Source organism: Mucor velutinosus, assembly GCF_035048745.1.
Source record: "Mucor velutinosus strain NIH1002 chromosome Unknown tig00001564, whole genome shotgun sequence".
Taxonomy (NCBI): domain Eukaryota; kingdom Fungi; phylum Mucoromycota; class Mucoromycetes; order Mucorales; family Mucoraceae; genus Mucor; species Mucor velutinosus.
This window is the reverse complement of record NW_027041906.1, coordinates 3,636,774-3,656,394: the sequence shown is the minus strand read 5'-3', so window position 1 is coordinate 3,656,394 and position 19,621 is coordinate 3,636,774. Positions and strand designations below refer to the sequence as shown.

Genomic DNA, 19,621 nt, shown 5'->3' with positions numbered 1-19,621 from the left:
GTATAATGTTCCCACTTAAAAGCTGCTCCAATATCACTATTCTACAACATATTTCAGTTTTATATGATTCTAATTTTTTTTACCTATGAGGATCTGGATGTACAAAATGTTTTTTAATTTTGAGGTTTTCAACTTTTGGACGATCGAAAATCAATTTTCTAAATATTGATGCTAGAGCCTTGAGACTAGCATGTTTCTATACCAGTTTTTTGCCCTCTAAGCGATGGTGCAATTGAAATTTGCGTAGGTAGCATGGTTGTTGAGAAAAGAAAGATTTTAGAAAATAGTTCATTTTGAATAGATGCTGCTAGTAAAACTTTTTAAATTACTATATGAATGTGTAATGTATGTTTAGTAGAAGTTGTAGAAAATACTTTGATTGACTAGGACATGTTTGATGTGGAGTTATTGAGGGAGATGTCAATGGGTAATGATGGAAAATGTTCAAAATGACCGATTTTCAAAGGGCCATACCTCTGGATTCTACTAAGTGAACGAGAACTTCAAACTTAATAACATCTGTTTCTTTTTCAATTCTCTATACGATGGTATGATTATTATTGATAAATAAAAAAAAAGTTGATTATCCCCTGCTTGTAGCTCATAAAATATATGATTTTGAGCAAATTTATGAAGGGAACATACACCTGGTACTTGAGACCCCTATATTATAATAGATATAACATAAAGCTATCGAATGGTTTTTGTTTTGTGCAAATCCAGTGAGTATTTGTCGAGATATGGTCAAAAAAAGGGTATCATGCAAAATCATGGATTTTTGTTCAAAATCTACGTGTGATAGCAAGCAAAAAATCCGGTGACGATTTTTTGGTCAGGACAATATTTTCAATATTTCATGATAGAGTCATGCCAGAGCTTCAAGCAATAGCTCATTTGATAGCAAATTTTGTGGTCTACAATGTGTAGTAATGCTTAACAAAATGTTTTGATGACAGATACTGATTAATCTTTAGAAAACAGTCAAAAAATCGCAAAAACAATCGCATCAAATATCAGGCGAACAATGTACGCCAGAGGCTTGAAACAAATACCATTGTATTCTCCTTTGAATTCTCTACAAGTTTCATATAAGTTTGAAGGGATGTTTACTATCAGGAAACGCGTAATTTTAATGTTGATAGATTTCGGAATCCCATGGATCATCATTCAGAATACTAGAAATTGAAGCTCCGTTGACCTTCCGCATGTGTACACCTCACAAGTGTGCATTTGACCAAGCATTTTAAAAATCGGAGCGTACGAAAAGGGCCATATTAACTTGCTATTTTCAAGTTATCAATAGATACTTGACATGTTGGAGAATCTTGCTTTTAAGACGAGAGAGTTGTACCTTGCTTTGTTCGATTATAATAAGTCTTCCAATTTAAAGTATGTATATTCCCCCGCTTAAAAATAGCATCTCCAATGTCGATTAACTCATGAAGTGGGCATTTCCAGTATAATGTTCCCACTTAAAAGCTGCTCCAATATCACTATTCTACAACATATTTCAGTTTTATATGATTCTAATTTTTTTTACCTATGAGGATCTGGATGTACAAAATGTTTTTTAATTTTGAGGTTTTCAACTTTTGGACGATCGAAAATCAATTTTCTAAATATTGATGCTAGAGCCTTGAGACTAGCATGTTTCTATACCAGTTTTTTGCCCTCTAAGCGATGGTGCAATTGAAATTTGCGTAGGTAGCATGGTTGTTGAGAAAAGAAAGATTTTAGAAAATAGTTCATTTTGAATAGATGCTGCTAGTAAAACTTTTTAAATTACTATATGAATGTGTAATGTATGTTTAGTAGAAGTTGTAGAAAATACTTTGATTGACTAGGACATGTTTGATGTGGAGTTATTGAGGGAGATGTCAATGGGTAATGATGGAAAATGTTCAAAATGACCGATTTTCAAAGGGCCATACCTCTGGATTCTACTAAGTGAACGAGAACTTCAAACTTAATAACATCTGTTTCTTTTTCAATTCTCTATACGATGGTATGATTATTATTGATAAATAAAAAAAAAGTTGATTATCCCCTGCTTGTAGCTCATAAAATATATGATTTTGAGCAAATTTATGAAGGGAACATACACCTGGTACTTGAGACCCCTATATTATAATAGATATAACATAAAGCTATCGAATGGTTTTTGTTTTGTGCAAATCCAGTGAGTATTTGTCGAGATATGGTCAAAAAAAGGGTATCATGCAAAATCATGGATTTTTGTTCAAAATCTACGTGTGATAGCAAGCAAAAAATCCGGTGACGATTTTTTGGTCAGGACAATATTTTCAATATTTCATGATAGAGTCATGCCAGAGCTTCAAGCAATAGCTCATTTGATAGCAAATTTTGTGGTCTACAATGTGTAGTAATGCTTAACAAAATGTTTTGATGACAGATACTGATTAATCTTTAGAAAACAGTCAAAAAATCGCAAAAACAATCGCATCAAATATCAGGCGAACAATGTACGCCAGAGGCTTGAAACAAATACCATTGTATTCTCCTTTGAATTCTCTACAAGTTTCATATAAGTTTGAAGGGATGTTTACTATCAGGAAACGCGTAATTTTAATGTTGATAGATTTCGGAATCCCATGGATCATCATTCAGAATACTAGAAATTGAAGCTCCGTTGACCTTCCGCATGTGTACACCTCACAAGTGTGCATTTGACCAAGCATTTTAAAAATCGGAGCGTACGAAAAGGGCCATATTAACTTGCTATTTTCAAGTTATCAATAGATACTTGACATGTTGGAGAATCTTGCTTTTAAGACGAGAGAGTTGTACCTTGCTTTGTTCGATTATAATAAGTCTTCCAATTTAAAGTATGTATATTCCCCCGCTTAAAAATAGCATCTCCAATGTCGATTAACTCATGAATCATGGCTCTCAACAAACATTAATCTCTTATCATGATGATTCTACGACACAATTCAACTTGGGTTGCTAATTTATGGCCTCATGTCTGGTCCTGGGTATATAGAGTCTATTTTAGATTTTGACGTTGGCTACTTACAGACAATCGGAGATTAACTTCTCAAAAAAGTTATCTGAGTCTTGGATTCATATCATTTCGTAAAAGCGAAAATATAAAGGGCTACACACACTATCTTTTTGTGAACAAAAAAAAATATTACCCAGTAGGGGGGTCGAACCCCTAATCTTCCGTTTAGAAGACGGATGCCTTATCCAATTGGGCCAACCGGGCTGTTGTTATCTTTTTTTATTTTAAAACTTACCAATGTAACCAAAACCAATTTTTTATGATATCACGTGACATTTTTCTTTCTGCCGTTTTTCTGAAAATGGCTTAACAGTATACTGTGATGTCCACAAGCAATGCCAAACTATCACAATTCAACGTCTTATCTATAAAAAGCACAACACATAGTAGTGTATGATGCCTATGTTAATGAAACGTCAAAGCCTCCGTATTGTTTTTCATAATTTGCGAATACTCTTTGAAGAAAAAATGCCCAGTGTTGTAATCTTAGCATTCAAAATATGATATTTAAACTATTCAGATTCATTTGAGTTTAGCAGTTGTGGTAGATCATTTCTGATTGCTACCAAACACCATCCAACTACGGAAGCTGTCAGATGGATTGTGTAAATCCTAAACAGTCCCAATTTTTTTTTCTTCAATTACTATGGAAAACAAGCCAACACATCAACGCACTTTATTCATTGCATCTAAAGTGTGTATATATGCTAATATTGTTACAACAGATCCATCGTGTAATAATAAGAAAAAGCAGCAAACCCTTTCAAACATATTTGAATCAACAGACCAAGCAGCTCAATCGTGGAATGAAAGCATATATTCAAATAGTTGGACAAAATTCACCTGAGGGCCCACCTAGTTTGGTTCTTCATTACGACTCACAGCGATACCTGATCAACTGCCGAGAGGGTACTCAACGACTCTGCGTGCAAGAAAAAGTTAGACTTGCAAAACTGAGCAACGTCTTTTTAACAAGAGTGGATTGGGATTGCATTGGTGGTCTTACAGGTAAATATCTACTTTTGATGCAAAGGTAGGATCATGATCTGATTGAGTACATGCATATTTCAGGTATGCTTCTTACACTTACGGATGCTGGTGTGCGGAATATTGGCCTTCATGGAGGAAAGAATCTATCTCACTTTGTTGCTGCTACTAGACAATTCGTATATAGGTAACATGGATCCGAGATCAAAGTGGAGCAGGCATATGATTCTAACATGATAAGAGTAGAACCAACGCAACAGTAAATGTTCATGAATTCAGTGACACATCCAAGCCATTCAGCGACAAGAATTTGACAATGACACCAGTTGTAGTGCTTCCAACCAGTTCAAAAAAGAGAAATTATGACCAATATAGCGGCAGTAGCAGTGGCAGTGATAATAGTAGCGAGAGTAACAGCAGTAATGAATCATCGTCCAGTGGAAGCACCAAATTCACAAAGAATAGCATCTTGTCTCAAGTAGAAGCCGATGAATATCGGCAGAAAGTGATTTCGCTCATGTTTACAAACGTCAGCAAAGGGGAAAAGGCACCTGGACACACCATTGAAGCGGATTGTTCACCTAGACCACCATCACCTTCAAAAGCAACCAAAACAGCACATCCACTCTCCTCAGCAACCTTAGCTACAGAGGATCTTGCAATGGAAAAGGCCGTGACAAATCAAAGGGACCATTTGATGAGAGGATTACCTAGAACAAAACCATACCCAGCAGCTGTCAGTTACATTTGTCAAGGTGTGCCAGTGCCACGTAAATTCAATAAAAAGGCCGCACTTGCACTTGGTCTCAAGCTAGGACCTCTCTGCGGCCAGTTACAAAAGGGTATCTCGGTCACCTTGGAGGATGGACGAGTGATTACTCAGGATATGGTCTGTGACCCAGAGATACCAGGTCATGTGTTTATGGTGATTGATTGCCCTCACATCAGCTACATTGATAACCTTATACACTCGCCCAAATTCAAAGACTATCAAACTGGAGGTGCTCGTAAAGTGAATGTCATGATTCATTATGTTGGCAAGAATGTGCTTCAAGACGCAAGGTACAAGAAATGGCTTCAATCTTTTGACGCAACCACCGATGTAAATGACTCTATTGTCGTGTGATACCATGTTTTTAATATTTTTTTTTTTTTTTATATTTATAGCATATTTTCGGATCTACAGAGATTTGTGCTCAAAGCGTTCAGTTCACATCACATGCTGTTGGCCAAGTAAAACTGTCCATGTTGAATGAGAATATCTTTCCCATTCCAAAATACAGCAACACGCCATCCTTGCCCTTGGATCAGAGTGAGTATACTAGCCAACGATCATAGCGTGCGCGCCACTAATCATTCACCAGTCGAGGGGTTGCCTAAAAATAGCTATAGATTAGAAAGCATGGCTCAATATAGTCTCGAGCCTAGAAGCGGTATACAGTATTTGGATAGGCCCGCATTCAATCACACCAATTTTGAGATTCCCGAAATCAAGAAAATAGACGACGACAAGGAATACCACGAAGCTGTTCGATTATCCAGAGTGAAAGCATCTCAAGTGGACTGCAGCAAGAGATTTCCTGGCGATGATGTGCAAATCATCACACTTGGCACAGGCAGCTCGATTCCAGCAAAGTATAGAAATGGTATGAAAGAGGAAAAAGCGGCTGATTATATAATGTCTAAGAAGCGATTTATAGTAAGTGCTACTCTGGTCAGGATTCCTGGTTACGGATCCATCATGCTGGATGCAGGCGAAGGCACCTATGGTCAAATGATGCGACGATTTGGCATTGAACGGTTGGACGAAGAGATGAGAGCTATTCGATGTATATTCATTTCCCATTTGCACGCTGACCATCATTTGGGTGTTGTACAATTAATTAACAAATGGAACAAGGTAGAATCTCTTGACTGATGTCATGCCTCTTTACACTAGCTAATTGACTTGATTAGGCTTCTGATAAATCTGCCGTCTTGACAGTGGTGGGGCCTTTTGTGTATAAACATTGGTTGAGTGAATACAGCGATATTGAATACGTGGGATCCAGAAGAAGCCGAGTCAAGTTTATTCGAAATGAAAGCATCCTCAAGGACAAGGCGACCAAGGGCCAAGATCTCGCCAATTTGAACGAGTTGAAAAACGCACTTGATCTTACCGTGATTGAGCCAGTAGAAGTTGTGCACTGCAGATGGGCGTATGGTCTATCGATTCAGCACAAGTCTGGCTGGAAGCTTGTTTATTCTGGCGATACCCGTCCTTGTGATAAACTGGTTGAATCAGGAAAAGATGCCACATTATTGATACACGAAGCAACACTTGAAGACGCCGAGTTGGAGAAGGCCAAAGCCAAACGCCACAGCACAACAGGAGAAGCTATTGACGTTGGAAAGAGGCAAGTTTAGTCAAGAAAGTCATATGAAAGTGGAGGCTAACTTGATTTATGTCATGGTAGAATGAATGCCAAATTTACACTATTGAATCATTTCAGCCAACGTTATCCCAAGCTGCCCATTCTGTCTGAAGAGCAATCCAACGTCTGCTTTAGTTTTGATTTGATGACGATATCAATGAAGCAGATTCCTTTGCTGCCTAAATTCACAAACGCTATTCAACTCGCCTTCAAAGATGAAGAGGCCGAGGAAGATAAAGACGTTGAGATGATCACCACCACCAAGACACCAAGCAAAAAACAACAGCAAAGGAAGAAGGATATCAAGTGATCTAAATATTTTGTGTCACTTTGATAGTCTTTCATCATGATGAAACCGTTTTATCATGCTGCACAACACCAACAACACATAGAGCAGCGTATAAATAAACACGTAATAAAGACTTTGCCTAAGCCCTTTCTTTTCGCTTTTCTTTTCCTCTTACTCTTCTAAAAAAAAAAAATGGCTGATTTCGCTCAACCTCCTTCTATTGATACCACACAGCAACATCTCCAACAACAACCCAAGCTGGATGAATCTCCCGTTCCATCTGCCACAGCACGTAAGTCTACTCTAGCTGTAAGTTTTCAAGTTGGCTGATGATGATGTGATTAGCACCTGCCAATGGAGCTACTCTTCCCGCTGCCAGCAAGGATGCTGTCTTTGATACCCCTCCTCCCTCTGTAAAGCCAGTCATCAATACCAACACCACCAACAAAGTTCCTTCTGGTAAATCGTTTTCCTACAAGTCGCCTGACATCAAGTTTGAGGATGGTATAGTATAAAAGGCTTGTAATTTTCTCTGCATGGATATTGACGCCACTACTATTAGATGCTCCTGCTTATTTAAAGACCAAGGTAGAGTCTCTCATCTACTGGGAATATCCCAAGAAGAGCGCCGTCTTCCTCCTTTCATCTCTCAGTATCCTGATCTTGACACAATATTACTCTCTCTTGCAAATAATTGCTGGTGTATTCACTCTTGTTACTGGATTGAATTTGGTATTTGTTCTTATACACAAGCAAGGTCAACGGTTCATTAGCGGAAAGTCGAGTGACAACATTTCCAATCCTCACAGGTAAAAGACATACATGTAAGATGTTTATGAGCAGCAGTGATGCTAAAAAGGCATATTTACAGTGAACGTCTCAACAGCAAAGGATCCTATATTCCCCGTGATCGCGTCTTACGCACAGCACAGTTAACCATCGATGTTGTTGAAGTGATCACACAGCAAATCACAAAGTTAGTATTGATTGAAGATACCTGGCGCTCTGCCATCTCCTTGGTTGCCTCTTACTTGGTCTGGACTCTCGCAAAATACGTATCAACAAAGTACTTGTTTGGATTCTTCTTGGTGTCTGCATTCAGTTTGCCTCGCCTCTACCTTCAAAATCAAGACATCGTTGATGCCCACGTCGCTCGTCAATCCAAGAAAGCACGCATCTTGGCTGAGCAATATGGTGGTGTTGCTGCTACCAAGGCCAAGGAACTCACTGCGCAGGCAAAGACCTTTATCAAGTCCAAGTCTGCCTCTGTTCCCAAGCCTGGTGCTGCTAATCCAGCTGCCACTATCCAAGAGCCAACAAAAAAGACTGAATAATTGCTTTACATGTCTATGATTTACCCTTCCTTCCCACTCCAATATATATATAAAAAAAAAATGACGCTTTCTTCTATCCCCTTTATTATTGTTGTTATTGTTGTGTTTTATGAAAATGGAAGGGGGTTAGGGTCCCAGGAAACAAGGGAAGAGACAGGCAGATGCATACTGTTTGTGCACCCATCAGCATAACAATAGTTCGGCTTTCATGTTGTATTACCATCACACAGGAGGAGCAGCCGTAGTAACCGGGAGACTGATGGTCTTTTTGCCGATTAACTTGTAGTACAGGAAGCGTAAAATTGCTAGTGTTGAACGTTAGTTTTATTGTTAAACACCATGCCTTGTATCATCTCTGCTCACATTGCAACATCACTCTTGTAAGATGGGCTAATAAAACATAGTAACCGTGCCTCCAGCCTGTTTGATAGAGCGCTTTTATAAACTCTTTATCCGCCACATAAAACGGCACATAGTCGATCAATCTCGCATACAATTCCTTGGAACAAGGCTGGTATTGCTGAAGACACACCAGCGTGCCAGGGCCTTTGTACTGATGCACATCTCGGGGCGCAAACCCAACCGTAACATGAAAGTTGCTCTTCCCTAGACCTACATATTGACGTATCATCTGTCCCTGTGGCCAATAGATCACCTTGTAATAAGTTTTGGCATCGGCTGATTCAGTGGACCCCAATCCAAGATCAATCGGTTTCTCCCACCCTGATGCCTCGCCAAACTGATTTAGAATGGTAGATAGTAATGTGTGTTGTCCCTGCTTAAATAGTCTCTTCTTTTGCTTGTTTGACGTAGAAAGCTGTTGGTTGCCATTCTCATCCGGTAAGGTTTTGGACGTCTTTTCAGCTATCTCCAAGTGATTGATGACTGTAATGTGATGTCCTTTGTTTGCGCCATCTCTGGTTAATCTGTTCTGGATATAATGCTCTGCAATAGGCTGATCTAGCCGTAATCCAATGGTATCAATGAATGATCCTCGCAATGACAGGAATCTCCCCTCTATCTCGAACGCTATATCTGTCATATCAAAAGCGTAAAAAATAAAAGAAAAGAACACATAACCCAAGGGAGCTTTAAAATTTTTTTTATTGTCTGTAATTTATGCTAGCAAATCAGTCCCTCCAAGCAATGTGAACCTCATCTGTTCTGAAGCGTTGTGTAATTGTGCTTTCTTCCAAGGGCGTGGTAAAGCCAGTCTTGTAAGCCAGCAGACCAGCATGTGCAATCATGATGCCGTTGTCAATGCAAAATCTGTCGTCTGTTGCGCATACAGTGGCATTTCTCTGTGCTGCCATTTCGCCCATCATCTCCTGCAGTCGAATATTGCATCCAACACCACCGACCAGCAGCACCTGGTTTGACTCAACGTGTGCCATGGCTCTTTCTGTAATCTCCACTAACATGGCAAACAGTGTCTCCTGGAGCGAAAAGCACAAATCCTCTGGCGTCACTTGTCCTTTTGGAAGCTCTGATTTTGCCATCTTTTCAATGTGTGATAAAATGCCAGAAAATGACACATCCATGCCCTTGACGGCGTAAGGTAGCTGAATAAACTTCTTTCCTCTCTTTGCGTACTGCTCAATGTTGTATCCAGGACTTGGTGCGTTTGATAGGTTGAGTATACGAGCGAACCGATCAAGACAGTTGCCAATAGCGATATCCAATGTCTCTCCAAAAATACGGTAGCGTTGTTGCGAATAAGCAATGACTTGTGTGTTGCCTCCACTCACATAGAGCACAACTGGGTTGTCTGCTTTGGTCACCTCTCGTCCCATCTCAATGTGTCCAACACAGTGATTGACACCCACAATAGGTTTGTTCCACAGCAAAGAGAGAGTGCGAGCAACAAGTGCCACGCTCACTAAGGGTGCTCCCATGCCTGGTCCCTTGGTATAACAGATCACATCGATATCTTGGGGTTTGAGGTTGGCTTCTTTCAATGCTTCCTTTGTCACTCGTAAAATACAATCGCGGTGGTGCTGTGCTGTATCGCGAGGCAAGAACCCTTGTCCTGGTGGTGTAATGTATGTATCTCGCACATTGGCCAAGATGTCGACTTGATCGCCTTCATGTCGAATGATGCCAACACCAAGCTTGTTGGCTGAACCCTCAAATCCAATAGCTACAACCATATTATATAAGAGAAAGGAAAGAAAACGGAGGACTACATTTGAAGGGATTCAAAAAATTTGCCTCTTTCAGGTGTATGGGTAGTGTTTATAGACCATCACCCACGATCGTATGTGATTCCATTCGGATATCAGTCTATATACATGTCGTTTTGCTAGTATGTTGATTGACGTTTTTTTTTTTTTATATATATATATATAAAGGAATTCTTTTTATTATTACAATTTGAGAGAGTTTACAAGTATTTTTTTTTTTCAAGTGTCTAAAAGGCGAATCATTGCTTTTTACTCGACAACCTTAGCGAGGATCTCGGAATCACGGAACAAGAGGTATTCCTAATAAAACCATGTCAATGGCTCCATGCCACTCTTATATACCAGACTCATAACATACCTCACCGGCAACCTTGACAGGGCTACCACCATAGGGAGGAAGAAGGACCTTATCACCAGCATTGACTTGAAGAGGGATGTGCTTACCTTCCTTGTTGAGGGCACCCTTACCAACAGCAACAATGACACCTTCATTCAAAGCTTCTTGAGCCTTCTCAGGAATAAAGATACCAGAGGCAGTTTTCTAGATGATGGGCGTTAGGTACACGAATGAACACACACATGTACCCCACATGCAACTTACTTGTTGAGGCTTGATGCGTTGGACCAAGACACGGTCAAGGAGAGGGACGATATTCTTGAGCTTGTTGGCAGCAGACTATACATTTCAAATGTATCAGCCATTGATCTCTGCTTTTTCTTCCCTCCGTAGACAGCATGTACTTACCATTTTTCTTTATAATTGATGAGATGAAAGAAGAAAGAAAAAGAACAAACTGAGATGCCCAACCCCCAGTTTATAATGGATTGATGGGGGGGGAATGAACCTCTTGCTCTTCAAACATCTATGGGATCGCAGTAGTCACACGAAAAAGAAGTTCCTGGAAATTTCCCAGGATGTTGAATGGTTGTCGTTTCCGGAGAGATCCAAATGGTGCTACATTGAGTGTATAGACAGCTCAACAAGGCCATTGGATGTGTAAACAGACTCCTACCGTCTCTGAGCAACTGATCCACTTTAGGCACACAGCAACAAAGACATGAGGGATGCATGTACGCATGAGAAACGTCCGCGCTGAGATGACATATTCAGACATGTCCCACTAATCAAGATATGGCATTTGATTCAAATCAAGGTGTTTTTATTTGTATTCACGCATGCAGTCCGACAACACTATGATCCTGAAAACACATGCCATGAATTATTGTATATAGAAGGATTGCTGTTCCAATGGATGTTGCTGTGGATCGCTATTGGACGTAGTGCCAATAGGAGGAGTAGCAGGCATGTTAATGCTGCAATGATACTCGGCAAGCTGTCGAGAGGGAAGGTAGCTGTTTGAGAGCAGAGCGTGAATGCTAGTGTTCTTTAACGGTGTTGACATAGAGGCTGCTGAAGGATAGCTGGGTATGGGGGTATTGGGAGTCGATTGCGTTGGCGTAGGCACGTTGGATGATGGTGTTGTATCAGGTTCAATCATGGGTGGTATTCTAAAGTTTTGCTTCGACAACAGTTCAGGAGAGATCTCTAAATTGGCCAATTCTGGAACCACCGAAGGAGTACGAAGCTGATGCTCCAACACATCGTTGGGATGATAATACGAGACGAGATGAAGTGGAGCCCCATTGACTACCAACGACATTGTCTTTTTAATCAAGCCATGTTCTTTAAAGTTGTATGCCTCTGAAAGACTGCCCACTAATTGTCGGTTTGTGCGATGATGATGATGATGATGATGATGATGATTGCCATCAGTCGTTGATTGACGTATCTTTGACGACGCAGCGATAGTTGCATCGCTCAGTGTACTTGTGCTGCTGGTAGATCTCTTCCTTACCTGCTGCTTTTGCGATGCTGATGGCTTCTTGTCCAATTCACGATATATTAAAAAGTTGCCCAAGATGCGAGAAGGACTCCACACCAAGCCATCTGTCCATCGCTTAATGCCTGTCAATGGCATGATGGTTATCATACTTTTGTGTCGAGTGCTTATAAGCCAAGCTTACCGGAATCCTTCTCATCAAAGACAAACACGGAACCTGAGCGAACCATTTTTCGCTCTCTCTCCTGCAAGCGTCTAGAGATTTTGGGCAGGATGTTTCTTCTGCAGGCTTCAAACACCAAGAGCGAATCCTGAGTCGTTTCAATATAGCCATGAAAGGTTTCTGACACTGACATTTTATAGTGATGTAGAAAAAAGGAGAGAGAGAGAGAGAGAGAAAAAAAAAGAAAAAAGAAGGGATACAAACGAAAGAGATAAAAAAGACACAACAACAAACAAATCAAGTGATGAACGTATCCAAAGCGTTAGATCTATCATACATTCTGAGAAGTTTGACCCTATTAAATTAATCAAATGCAGCGTGTTTTTCTTTATTTATAAAAAAGTGTGTATCTACTCGTCATCGTCATCGTCATCCTCCTCTTGAGAATCCTCTTCGTTCAATTGCATATTATCCTCTTCTTCTTCCTCGCCTTCGAAATTGATCTGTTCGTCCTCTTGCTCCTCCTCGGCTTCCTGTGCTTTGCTTTGCTTTTTAGCGTCCTTTTCAGCCTTCTTCTTTTCGACATTTTGCTCTTGTTGCTCTCTACGGGCAGCCTTTTCTTCCAGTGTACGTTGTCTCTTGCGTTCACTCTCCTTGACTTCCTTTTGAGTCTTTGTAATGTATCTGTGGTACAGTACTTCACCACCACACATGCCATTTTCAACCTTGGTGAGCTCCAATGTTAAGCGAGGGCCTAACTCGTGGAGACGAACAGCTCTTTGTTCATTTCTACGATTATTGCGTCCGGGGTAGTCTTGTGGTAAGGTCACCGTGGATTCGGGTCCATCCTCCACATCACTTTCTGAAATGATTGCCTCCTTCAACACATAGTCTGAAATGTCCTCATAATCACCGAGATTGGGCAAGTTGGTGTTGATCACTCGTTTGATGGATTTGGATACGCCAGTTGCTTTGACGCCAATGCTGTAGTGTCTCATGTCAATCATGCCTGTATCTTCGTTGTAGTTGAACAGCAGTACACGCCTTGCCTCCGAGAGCTGCATTGTTTGTACATCCACTGAAGGGAACATATTCTGTAACATAACGGTCATGACCTTGAACTCTTTGCCAGGCTGCTGAAAGTTGTTGAGAACGAGCAAAGGACTCTTGTGATATTCGACGTCGGATGTCTTGGGGTTCTTTTGCAGTGCTAAACAATCCTTGGCCAAGGCGTATTCTGCCACACGGAACGTTAATGTAGGGCCACGGGGCACACGAGCAATTCGAAGATTGACATTCTTTTCAGTGCGACTAAAGATCAGGAAATGTGTTACACCCAATTGACCTGCCACCATGACAAAATCCTTAAGTCGATTTGATCTACGTTCCTACAAAACCATGTCAGCATTGGATGCATCGCATAGTCTTGATATATTGCAGTGTATTTACTCTGAGATGACTAGCTGTGTTGGGCTCCAAGACTCGACGCACATCACGAACGAGGGCAGTAACAGATGTACCTACGATACCCGAGCGCATTACAAAACTCTTGGGGATCTTGTTCATTTCCTCTTCGGAGGGCTGGATGTGGGTTCTGTTCTTTCTCTAAACGCTACAGTATCAATATCTCGTTTAGGCCATATCCTTGTCTGTCAAATCTAACCTTTCTTTTGGCCATTTTCTGTAGTGATTATGGATACAAAATGGTACTAGTCTAAAAGATGAAAAAGAAGTTTTTTTTTTTTTTGAAAGGCTTCCTTTAATACACTCGTAGAATGACAACGAAAGACTGTCACATCAAGGTCACTTCAATGGATGTCAATGCAACTGTAATGCTTCATTTGGCTGCCCTTATGTAATGTCTTTGCTCTAGTGAAAAAATGATACCAGTCCATAATTTATTTCTTATTAACATGATGCAAAGGTGAATCAGCATTATAATACATTTCGGTACCACCCACAGTGCCACCGCCACCGCTTACACCAAAGGTAGTCCAGGTCTTGACTTGATCGTTGGGTTCAAGAGATGCCCAAGAGATGCCACTGGTCTTTTTTAAATTAATTTCAATCTTTGTTGAGAGCACAGTGAATTTGGAGGCAGGAGTATCGATTGTCTGTTCATTTAAAGGAGGTGAATAGGACGCCAATGTCTCGTTTGATCTCATCTACTTACAGCAAAGAGAGGGAATGTCTTCTTGTAACGCTTGTTACCCTTCATCTTGATGTCAACATTGATAGAGTCCTCAGTGAAATCAACTTTTGTATCATCTTTGTTCTTTGCAAAAATACTCAAAATGACATTGGTTTGAGTCTGGTACCAATCAGTACGGCAATCGACCATTTCCTCGGTCTAAATCACACATTTAGCCTCTTGTGTTGAGCATCCCATCATAGCAACTTACTTGACTGTTGGCACCCACGAACAAATGCTTTCCTTCCTTGCATCCTTCAATCTTCAAAAATTCATCAAAATCCAAGACCTTGCGAGAGCAACAGCTCCAGCCCTTGGATCCCTCATGGAAAATGGGAGAACCAGGATGATGGCGACATGTAGCCTCAGCACCAGAGCCACGAGATGTAGCTTGGTCTTTCCATACACGTCCACAACCACGTCTCTTACATGTAGTGCCCTCAGGTACAGGTACAGATTCATCGTCTTCCTCTTCGATTTCAGGCTTCTTCTCCTCCTCTTCCTTCTTGGGTTCAACGGCAACAGCAGCAGGTGCGGCAGGTGCTTCAGGCTTCTTGCCGTACACTTCCACGCCCTCTTCAGTAACATGAGTTGCTTGAGCTGTGACGGGAACATCAGCATTCTTTGCAGCCTCTGAAGTGCCTACTGCAGCAGGGGCAGCGACAGGCTCGGTGGAATGGCGACCAAAAGTACAACCAGGAAGAGCAAGGAATTCATCGAAATCAGATACACGCTTCTTACAACAAGACCAGCCCTTTAAACCTAGATAAAAGCCGGTTCAATGTCGCCGATTCGTGCTAGAATTGCCCTTGTCGCTCTTACCTTCATGAAAGACGGGAGCGCCTTCGTGATATTGACAAGCTACGGGCTATATCAGTATTCTGTTTTCACTCAAGAAATGACAATCCATGTGAGCGTACCATTGTCCTTGTTCTCTGCCTCATCAAAGTCCTTTCCGCAACCTTTATGTGTACACTTGGCCATGTTGATAATCTAATATGAAAATGAAAAAGAGTAAAGAAAAAGGTCAATTGAAGTAGAGGGTCCGTCGTAATTCATATCCCAAAAAACTGACACTGATGGAATTTACTAGACATTTCCTTCAATATCATTCAATATCCGCCTTCATGGCTTTTGTGTGTGTTGGTCTCAACCTCCCTTAATCAGCAATTAGAAGGGTATAGATGGGCTCATGTCACATGCAAACATTGAAGCATCAGTGCTCTTTATTACTCAGTATTGACTGACTAAATACGCAAGCATATTCATCCAATGCCGCTACCAAGAAAGCCCAGATACATGGCTTTTGCTCATGCTGGTGGTAGCTGTAGCTGCAGTAGCTGTATCCAGTATTAAGTTGGGTGGTCGCATATTAGATCTTGCTGGAAAAGGCTTCATTGCAAAGCGATGATGCGCAGGTGCTGTTGGCTTCTTTGCAGTGGACACAGTGGAATCGGTTGGCTGCGACGCAGCATCAGCAGATGAAAACAACTGCTCAGTGGAAATGAAGCTCGTTGAGGAGATGTTAATGTCTTTTCCTACAAACATTTCGTCTAGAGCCATCGCATGAGCAGCTTTTTTTTTTTTTTACGCTTCATTGCATCAGTGTATATGTACCTTTGTTGGTTGGGCAACTGCCAGAGCCATCCAATTCACATACTCGCTCGAGTGCTTGCTTTGTAGTATTAGGAGTGCTGCTAATCTTCAATTGACTTGTTTTACGAGTGATGCTCTTTTCACCTTTGATTTTCTTGGATCCAGAGACAAATCCTTTCTTCAAGTCCTGTAGCAGGGTTGATCTAGATATGGATGGCATGGGCGGTATATCAGTGCTAGCCATTGTGGATCTGCTTCGTTTCTCTTCATCGAGAATGGCCTCTCTAAGCAGTCGAGATGATCCATTACTGCCTATGCTACTCGCTGGTGATTTGTTGTTGACAGATTTGGGCCGCTGGGGCTTCTTTTGTTGTTGCTGCTGCTGTTTTGTAATAGAGAGATAGGATGAGGACTTGTTGCTTGATAAGCGATTTGTACTAGCAGATCGCAACACTTGAGGTATATTGAACGAAAATCCTGTTTGAATATGTGTCGATAGAAGGCCAAGCCGAGCTTTGTTGTTGGGAATAAAGAACTTGTCTGATTTCAGAGCAGCATTCTCCGCATTGATCACTATTGTAGGTGGATGAGCCCTTGATATCACAAGACGCGTACGTTCAACCTACATTTCAATGTCAAAAATTCCTTCAATGTATCGTCATCGTAAAGCAATGGAGGGCTGGGTGTAGTAGGGCCAAATTCACCCACATTGCTCTTTGTCAAGACCTCAATTCTACACCGTATTTATTAGCTTTGTCTGTATAACAAGCTGCCACCACAGAACTTACCTCCAGCATTTCTTGCCACTCACCACTTCAGGTCGAATAATTATATACACATGAAGAAACTGAGACCGGATAGCTTTGGGATTGAACGTTTGGCTGCCCTCCAGAAATATGATACACACAATATCTGCACATATTGTCAGTTTAGTCAAGCCATGTTTTTTTCAACTAAATTTTACCATTGCCAATGTGTTTTTTGCGTAGCACTTGTTGTTTATCATTCTTTTGGGAAGGCATCAATGGTGCCACATGATACATGATATCAAAATCATTCCACTTTGAAATGTAAGCATACTCGCCCGACTCGCCAGCTTGGATGAACAGTGCTATTTAGTACACAAAAAACAAATAAACAAGCGTAAGCCGACTTACTTTTAGTATCCAGACCAGCTGAATAGCCCCTGTATCCTTTCAATTTGATTTTTTGGCCCATGATGCTGAGGAAATCCTGTAATTGCTCTGATAAGCCAGTATTCGAGAACCAAGATTCCTCGGTTGTTTGGTTGTCCCGTATTGTTAGCACGCCAAATTTATAATGTTTGGGTATCTTGTATCAAACAGATGTTAACTATATTCAAGGAGTCCTTTTGAATTCATTTAACTTACATGAATTTCGTCATATTTTAATAGATCTTTTTCCAAGCCTGCCATAATGGTAGATTCAGCCGATAGCTCTTTAAATGAACGCAAGTCTATATTAGGACAAACGGATAGAATAGCTGCTCGAAGCATCCTTGATGTTGTCGTATTATTAGCGTCGCTTAATTGAGGCATGGAGGACCCATTTTGGTTGATATTTCTACTCATAAAGGGTCGCAGTCGCTTGTCGTGGTGGAGGTGCGAGGTACATTTATCGAGCTTGTTGCTATCACCCCGTGCTTCGAGCGATGATTGGGTCTCTTTGGCCATACATTCATGGATAATGTAACGCATTTGCTCGGCCTGTATAGCGCATTTAGTACTAGTAATACAGCATTAATTCAGTCTTACCTCTTTGCTACGAATGATAATTCGATACTGGGACCCAAGAATAGCGGCAGCGCCATTTCCAGGGCCACTGAAATCCTTTGCTCGTTCCTGAATCACCGAAATTATGCCGACAGAGTCGTTTGTCAGTGGGGTTTCATCCACAGAGTTGCTTCCAAAATAAGAGTTTAGTTTTGATTTGCTCTTTTTCGTACTGGCGCTAGTGGTTGTTGTTGTTGTTTCAATGAGGGGCAGATTAGCGGGTGCGTCTTGTTTCAAGCTGCCAATAAACGTATGGTATGGTTTTCCAACAAAGTAGCGTCTAAACCAGCTTGCGTTGGCGTCAATCTGATCCGACTGTAGTTCTCGATAGTGTTTTGCAGTGTGCATCATGGAATCAATCTTTGCAGTCTCCTTTTTGAATCCATCCGATACATTAAAACTTAAGCATGGTGCGTTTTCATACAATGTCAAACATTTCTTGCAAATAGTTTGTATTTCTACCAGCTAAATTGAATACAAGATGGAAATTAAAATGAAAGTGCTACAACAACATGTACCAAACTCACGAATAATTTCATTGTCTCCACCGACGCATAGCGGTCTTGTTGCTGGATTTGCTGTCTAGCGTCTTGCAAGCAGAGAGATTCATCACATGCATCTATCAATGTCATTGTTTGGTTTGACAACAATTCCAGCTCTCGGACGTGAGAAAAGTCCATGTCATTTGCAATGGTACTAGCAGCAGCAACATTATCATCAGTGATAGTAGTAGTAGCATTGGCAGTGTTTGTTGCGTTCAACAAATCTATTAAATGTGTACAACGCTCAGTTAAGGCATTGGCATACTCTTCAATAGACGATTTTGTAGGTGCAGGTGTGGATGAGTTATTATTTTTGATAATCATAGGTAACATTGGAGATGGCGGTGGTGTGATATGATGGTTTAGTATCGAGTCTGCAAAGGAGGAGACAGATGAATTCGAGAAAGAAAGAGGAGAAAACAGGTTGAATTCATCTTTTACTGTGTCAGCTGCGGTATTGCTGCTGTTGTGATGGTGGTTGATCTTGTTGTGATGTCTGCCACTGTTGCTGTTGTAGTAATATGAATAAAAGTCTGTTCTCTCAGGAGATGATATTGAATAAGGAGAAGAAGAAGATGATGATTGCGTTTGATTGTTATCCAATGCAGCAGTTGCTACAGTCAGTGGATTAGATTTAGGGTTGCTTTTGTTATATATCTGGTAAAAGAGGAATGAATAATCCAATTCAACACAGGAACAAACAACTTACTCGCCCTGCTTCATGTGCTGGAATATCGAGGCTTCGAGAAGGATAGCTGCGACCAGTATCGATGCCATGGTTGCTACCGTAGTCTAAGCTCTGTGTGGATGAAGATCTAGACTCTCTGATAATCGATTCGCTCGTAGTTCTCTGCCTGAATAGCATGTGGCTAATACGAGTTGATAATCGGTCATTATTAGGGCTAGTAGTAGGGTTGGGGTTGATCAATGTGCTGGCTGATGGTTTCGATGAAAAAAATGCTGATTGTGCTAATTTCTGTGGTATTTTGCTGGCACGCGATGAAAGTGATGATCTTTTTGTAGGTGCAGGTACAGATGTGAACGCTGATTCATTATTCAAATTCATAATATCATAACCAGAATGTCAAATGAATGATAAAATGAAAGAGGAAGAAGGGCTGATGGAAATAAGGAGCAAGATGAATATATAATAAAGAAAGGTCGATCTTGTTTATTTATGCTTTATTTGGCGGGATAAATCACTTTTTTTTTTTTTTCATGAGTAACTATTCCAATGTGTGAGTTGTTTGTGTGTTTGTGTAT

At 40.8% G+C, this 19,621-nt stretch overlaps 10 protein-coding genes and 1 non-coding gene across 11 annotated transcripts; 3 read left to right on the top strand and 8 right to left on the bottom strand.

Moving 5' to 3' along the window:
* Positions 1 to 3,155: 3,155 nt before the first annotated feature.
* Positions 3,156 to 3,229, bottom strand: ATC70_011494. The gene has a single exon. It is a non-coding gene; the product is annotated as a tRNA-Arg (tRNA).
* A 602-nt stretch (positions 3,230 to 3,831) lies between these two features.
* ATC70_011493 (uncharacterized protein) lies at positions 3,832 to 6,418 on the top strand (the record flags this gene model as incomplete). Its single annotated transcript, XM_064830685.1, has 7 exons — positions 3,832 to 4,033; positions 4,097 to 4,199; positions 4,259 to 5,114; positions 5,180 to 5,324; positions 5,377 to 5,658; positions 5,713 to 5,912; positions 5,969 to 6,418. The coding sequence occupies 7 exons, from the start codon at positions 3,832 to 3,834 to the stop codon at positions 6,416 to 6,418; spliced, it is 2,238 nt and encodes a 745-aa protein (XP_064683187.1).
* Positions 6,419 to 6,469: 51 nt separating this feature from the next.
* ATC70_011492 (uncharacterized protein) lies at positions 6,470 to 6,736 on the top strand (the record flags this gene model as incomplete). Its single annotated transcript, XM_064830684.1, has 1 exon — positions 6,470 to 6,736. The coding sequence occupies one exon, from the start codon at positions 6,470 to 6,472 to the stop codon at positions 6,734 to 6,736; it is 267 nt and encodes an 88-aa protein (XP_064683186.1).
* A 171-nt stretch (positions 6,737 to 6,907) lies between these two features.
* ATC70_011491 (uncharacterized protein) lies at positions 6,908 to 8,049 on the top strand (the record flags this gene model as incomplete). Its single annotated transcript, XM_064830683.1, has 4 exons — positions 6,908 to 7,007; positions 7,061 to 7,219; positions 7,278 to 7,524; positions 7,587 to 8,049. 4 exons carry the CDS (start codon positions 6,908 to 6,910, stop codon positions 8,047 to 8,049), a joined length of 969 nt encoding a protein of 322 aa, XP_064683185.1.
* A 222-nt stretch (positions 8,050 to 8,271) lies between these two features.
* On the bottom strand, positions 8,272 to 9,091 carry ATC70_011490 (uncharacterized protein; the record flags this gene model as incomplete). The annotated part of the gene is made up of 2 exons (XM_064830682.1): positions 8,272 to 8,354; positions 8,413 to 9,091. The coding sequence occupies 2 exons, from the start codon at positions 9,089 to 9,091 to the stop codon at positions 8,272 to 8,274; spliced, it is 762 nt and encodes a 253-aa protein (XP_064683184.1).
* An 88-nt stretch (positions 9,092 to 9,179) lies between these two features.
* On the bottom strand, positions 9,180 to 10,199 carry ATC70_011489 (uncharacterized protein; the record flags this gene model as incomplete). The annotated part of the gene is made up of 1 exon (XM_064830681.1): positions 9,180 to 10,199. The coding sequence occupies one exon, from the start codon at positions 10,197 to 10,199 to the stop codon at positions 9,180 to 9,182; it is 1,020 nt and encodes a 339-aa protein (XP_064683183.1).
* A 282-nt stretch (positions 10,200 to 10,481) lies between these two features.
* ATC70_011488 (uncharacterized protein) lies at positions 10,482 to 10,980 on the bottom strand (the record flags this gene model as incomplete). Its single annotated transcript, XM_064830680.1, has 4 exons — positions 10,482 to 10,532; positions 10,591 to 10,773; positions 10,834 to 10,908; positions 10,978 to 10,980. 4 exons carry the CDS (start codon positions 10,978 to 10,980, stop codon positions 10,482 to 10,484), a joined length of 312 nt encoding a protein of 103 aa, XP_064683182.1.
* A 472-nt stretch (positions 10,981 to 11,452) lies between these two features.
* ATC70_011487 (uncharacterized protein) lies at positions 11,453 to 12,429 on the bottom strand (the record flags this gene model as incomplete). The annotated part of the gene is made up of 2 exons (XM_064830679.1): positions 11,453 to 12,198; positions 12,258 to 12,429. The coding sequence occupies 2 exons, from the start codon at positions 12,427 to 12,429 to the stop codon at positions 11,453 to 11,455; spliced, it is 918 nt and encodes a 305-aa protein (XP_064683181.1).
* Positions 12,430 to 12,646: 217 nt separating this feature from the next.
* On the bottom strand, positions 12,647 to 13,914 carry ATC70_011486 (uncharacterized protein; the record flags this gene model as incomplete). Its single annotated transcript, XM_064830678.1, has 3 exons — positions 12,647 to 13,624; positions 13,686 to 13,841; positions 13,900 to 13,914. 3 exons carry the CDS (start codon positions 13,912 to 13,914, stop codon positions 12,647 to 12,649), a joined length of 1,149 nt encoding a protein of 382 aa, XP_064683180.1.
* Positions 13,915 to 14,134: 220 nt separating this feature from the next.
* On the bottom strand, positions 14,135 to 15,411 carry IPGM1 (2,3-bisphosphoglycerate-independent phosphoglycerate mutase; the record flags this gene model as incomplete). Its single annotated transcript, XM_064830677.1, has 5 exons — positions 14,135 to 14,350; positions 14,410 to 14,586; positions 14,639 to 15,189; positions 15,250 to 15,288; positions 15,348 to 15,411. The coding sequence occupies 5 exons, from the start codon at positions 15,409 to 15,411 to the stop codon at positions 14,135 to 14,137; spliced, it is 1,047 nt and encodes a 348-aa protein (XP_064683179.1).
* A 294-nt stretch (positions 15,412 to 15,705) lies between these two features.
* Positions 15,706 to 19,424, bottom strand: ATC70_011484 (uncharacterized protein; the record flags this gene model as incomplete). The annotated part of the gene is made up of 10 exons (XM_064830676.1): positions 15,706 to 15,980; positions 16,045 to 16,596; positions 16,650 to 16,756; positions 16,812 to 16,935; positions 16,988 to 17,119; positions 17,181 to 17,355; positions 17,415 to 17,750; positions 17,799 to 18,281; positions 18,344 to 19,015; positions 19,068 to 19,424. 10 exons carry the CDS (start codon positions 19,422 to 19,424, stop codon positions 15,706 to 15,708), a joined length of 3,213 nt encoding a protein of 1,070 aa, XP_064683178.1.
* Positions 19,425 to 19,621: the final 197 nt, after the last annotated feature.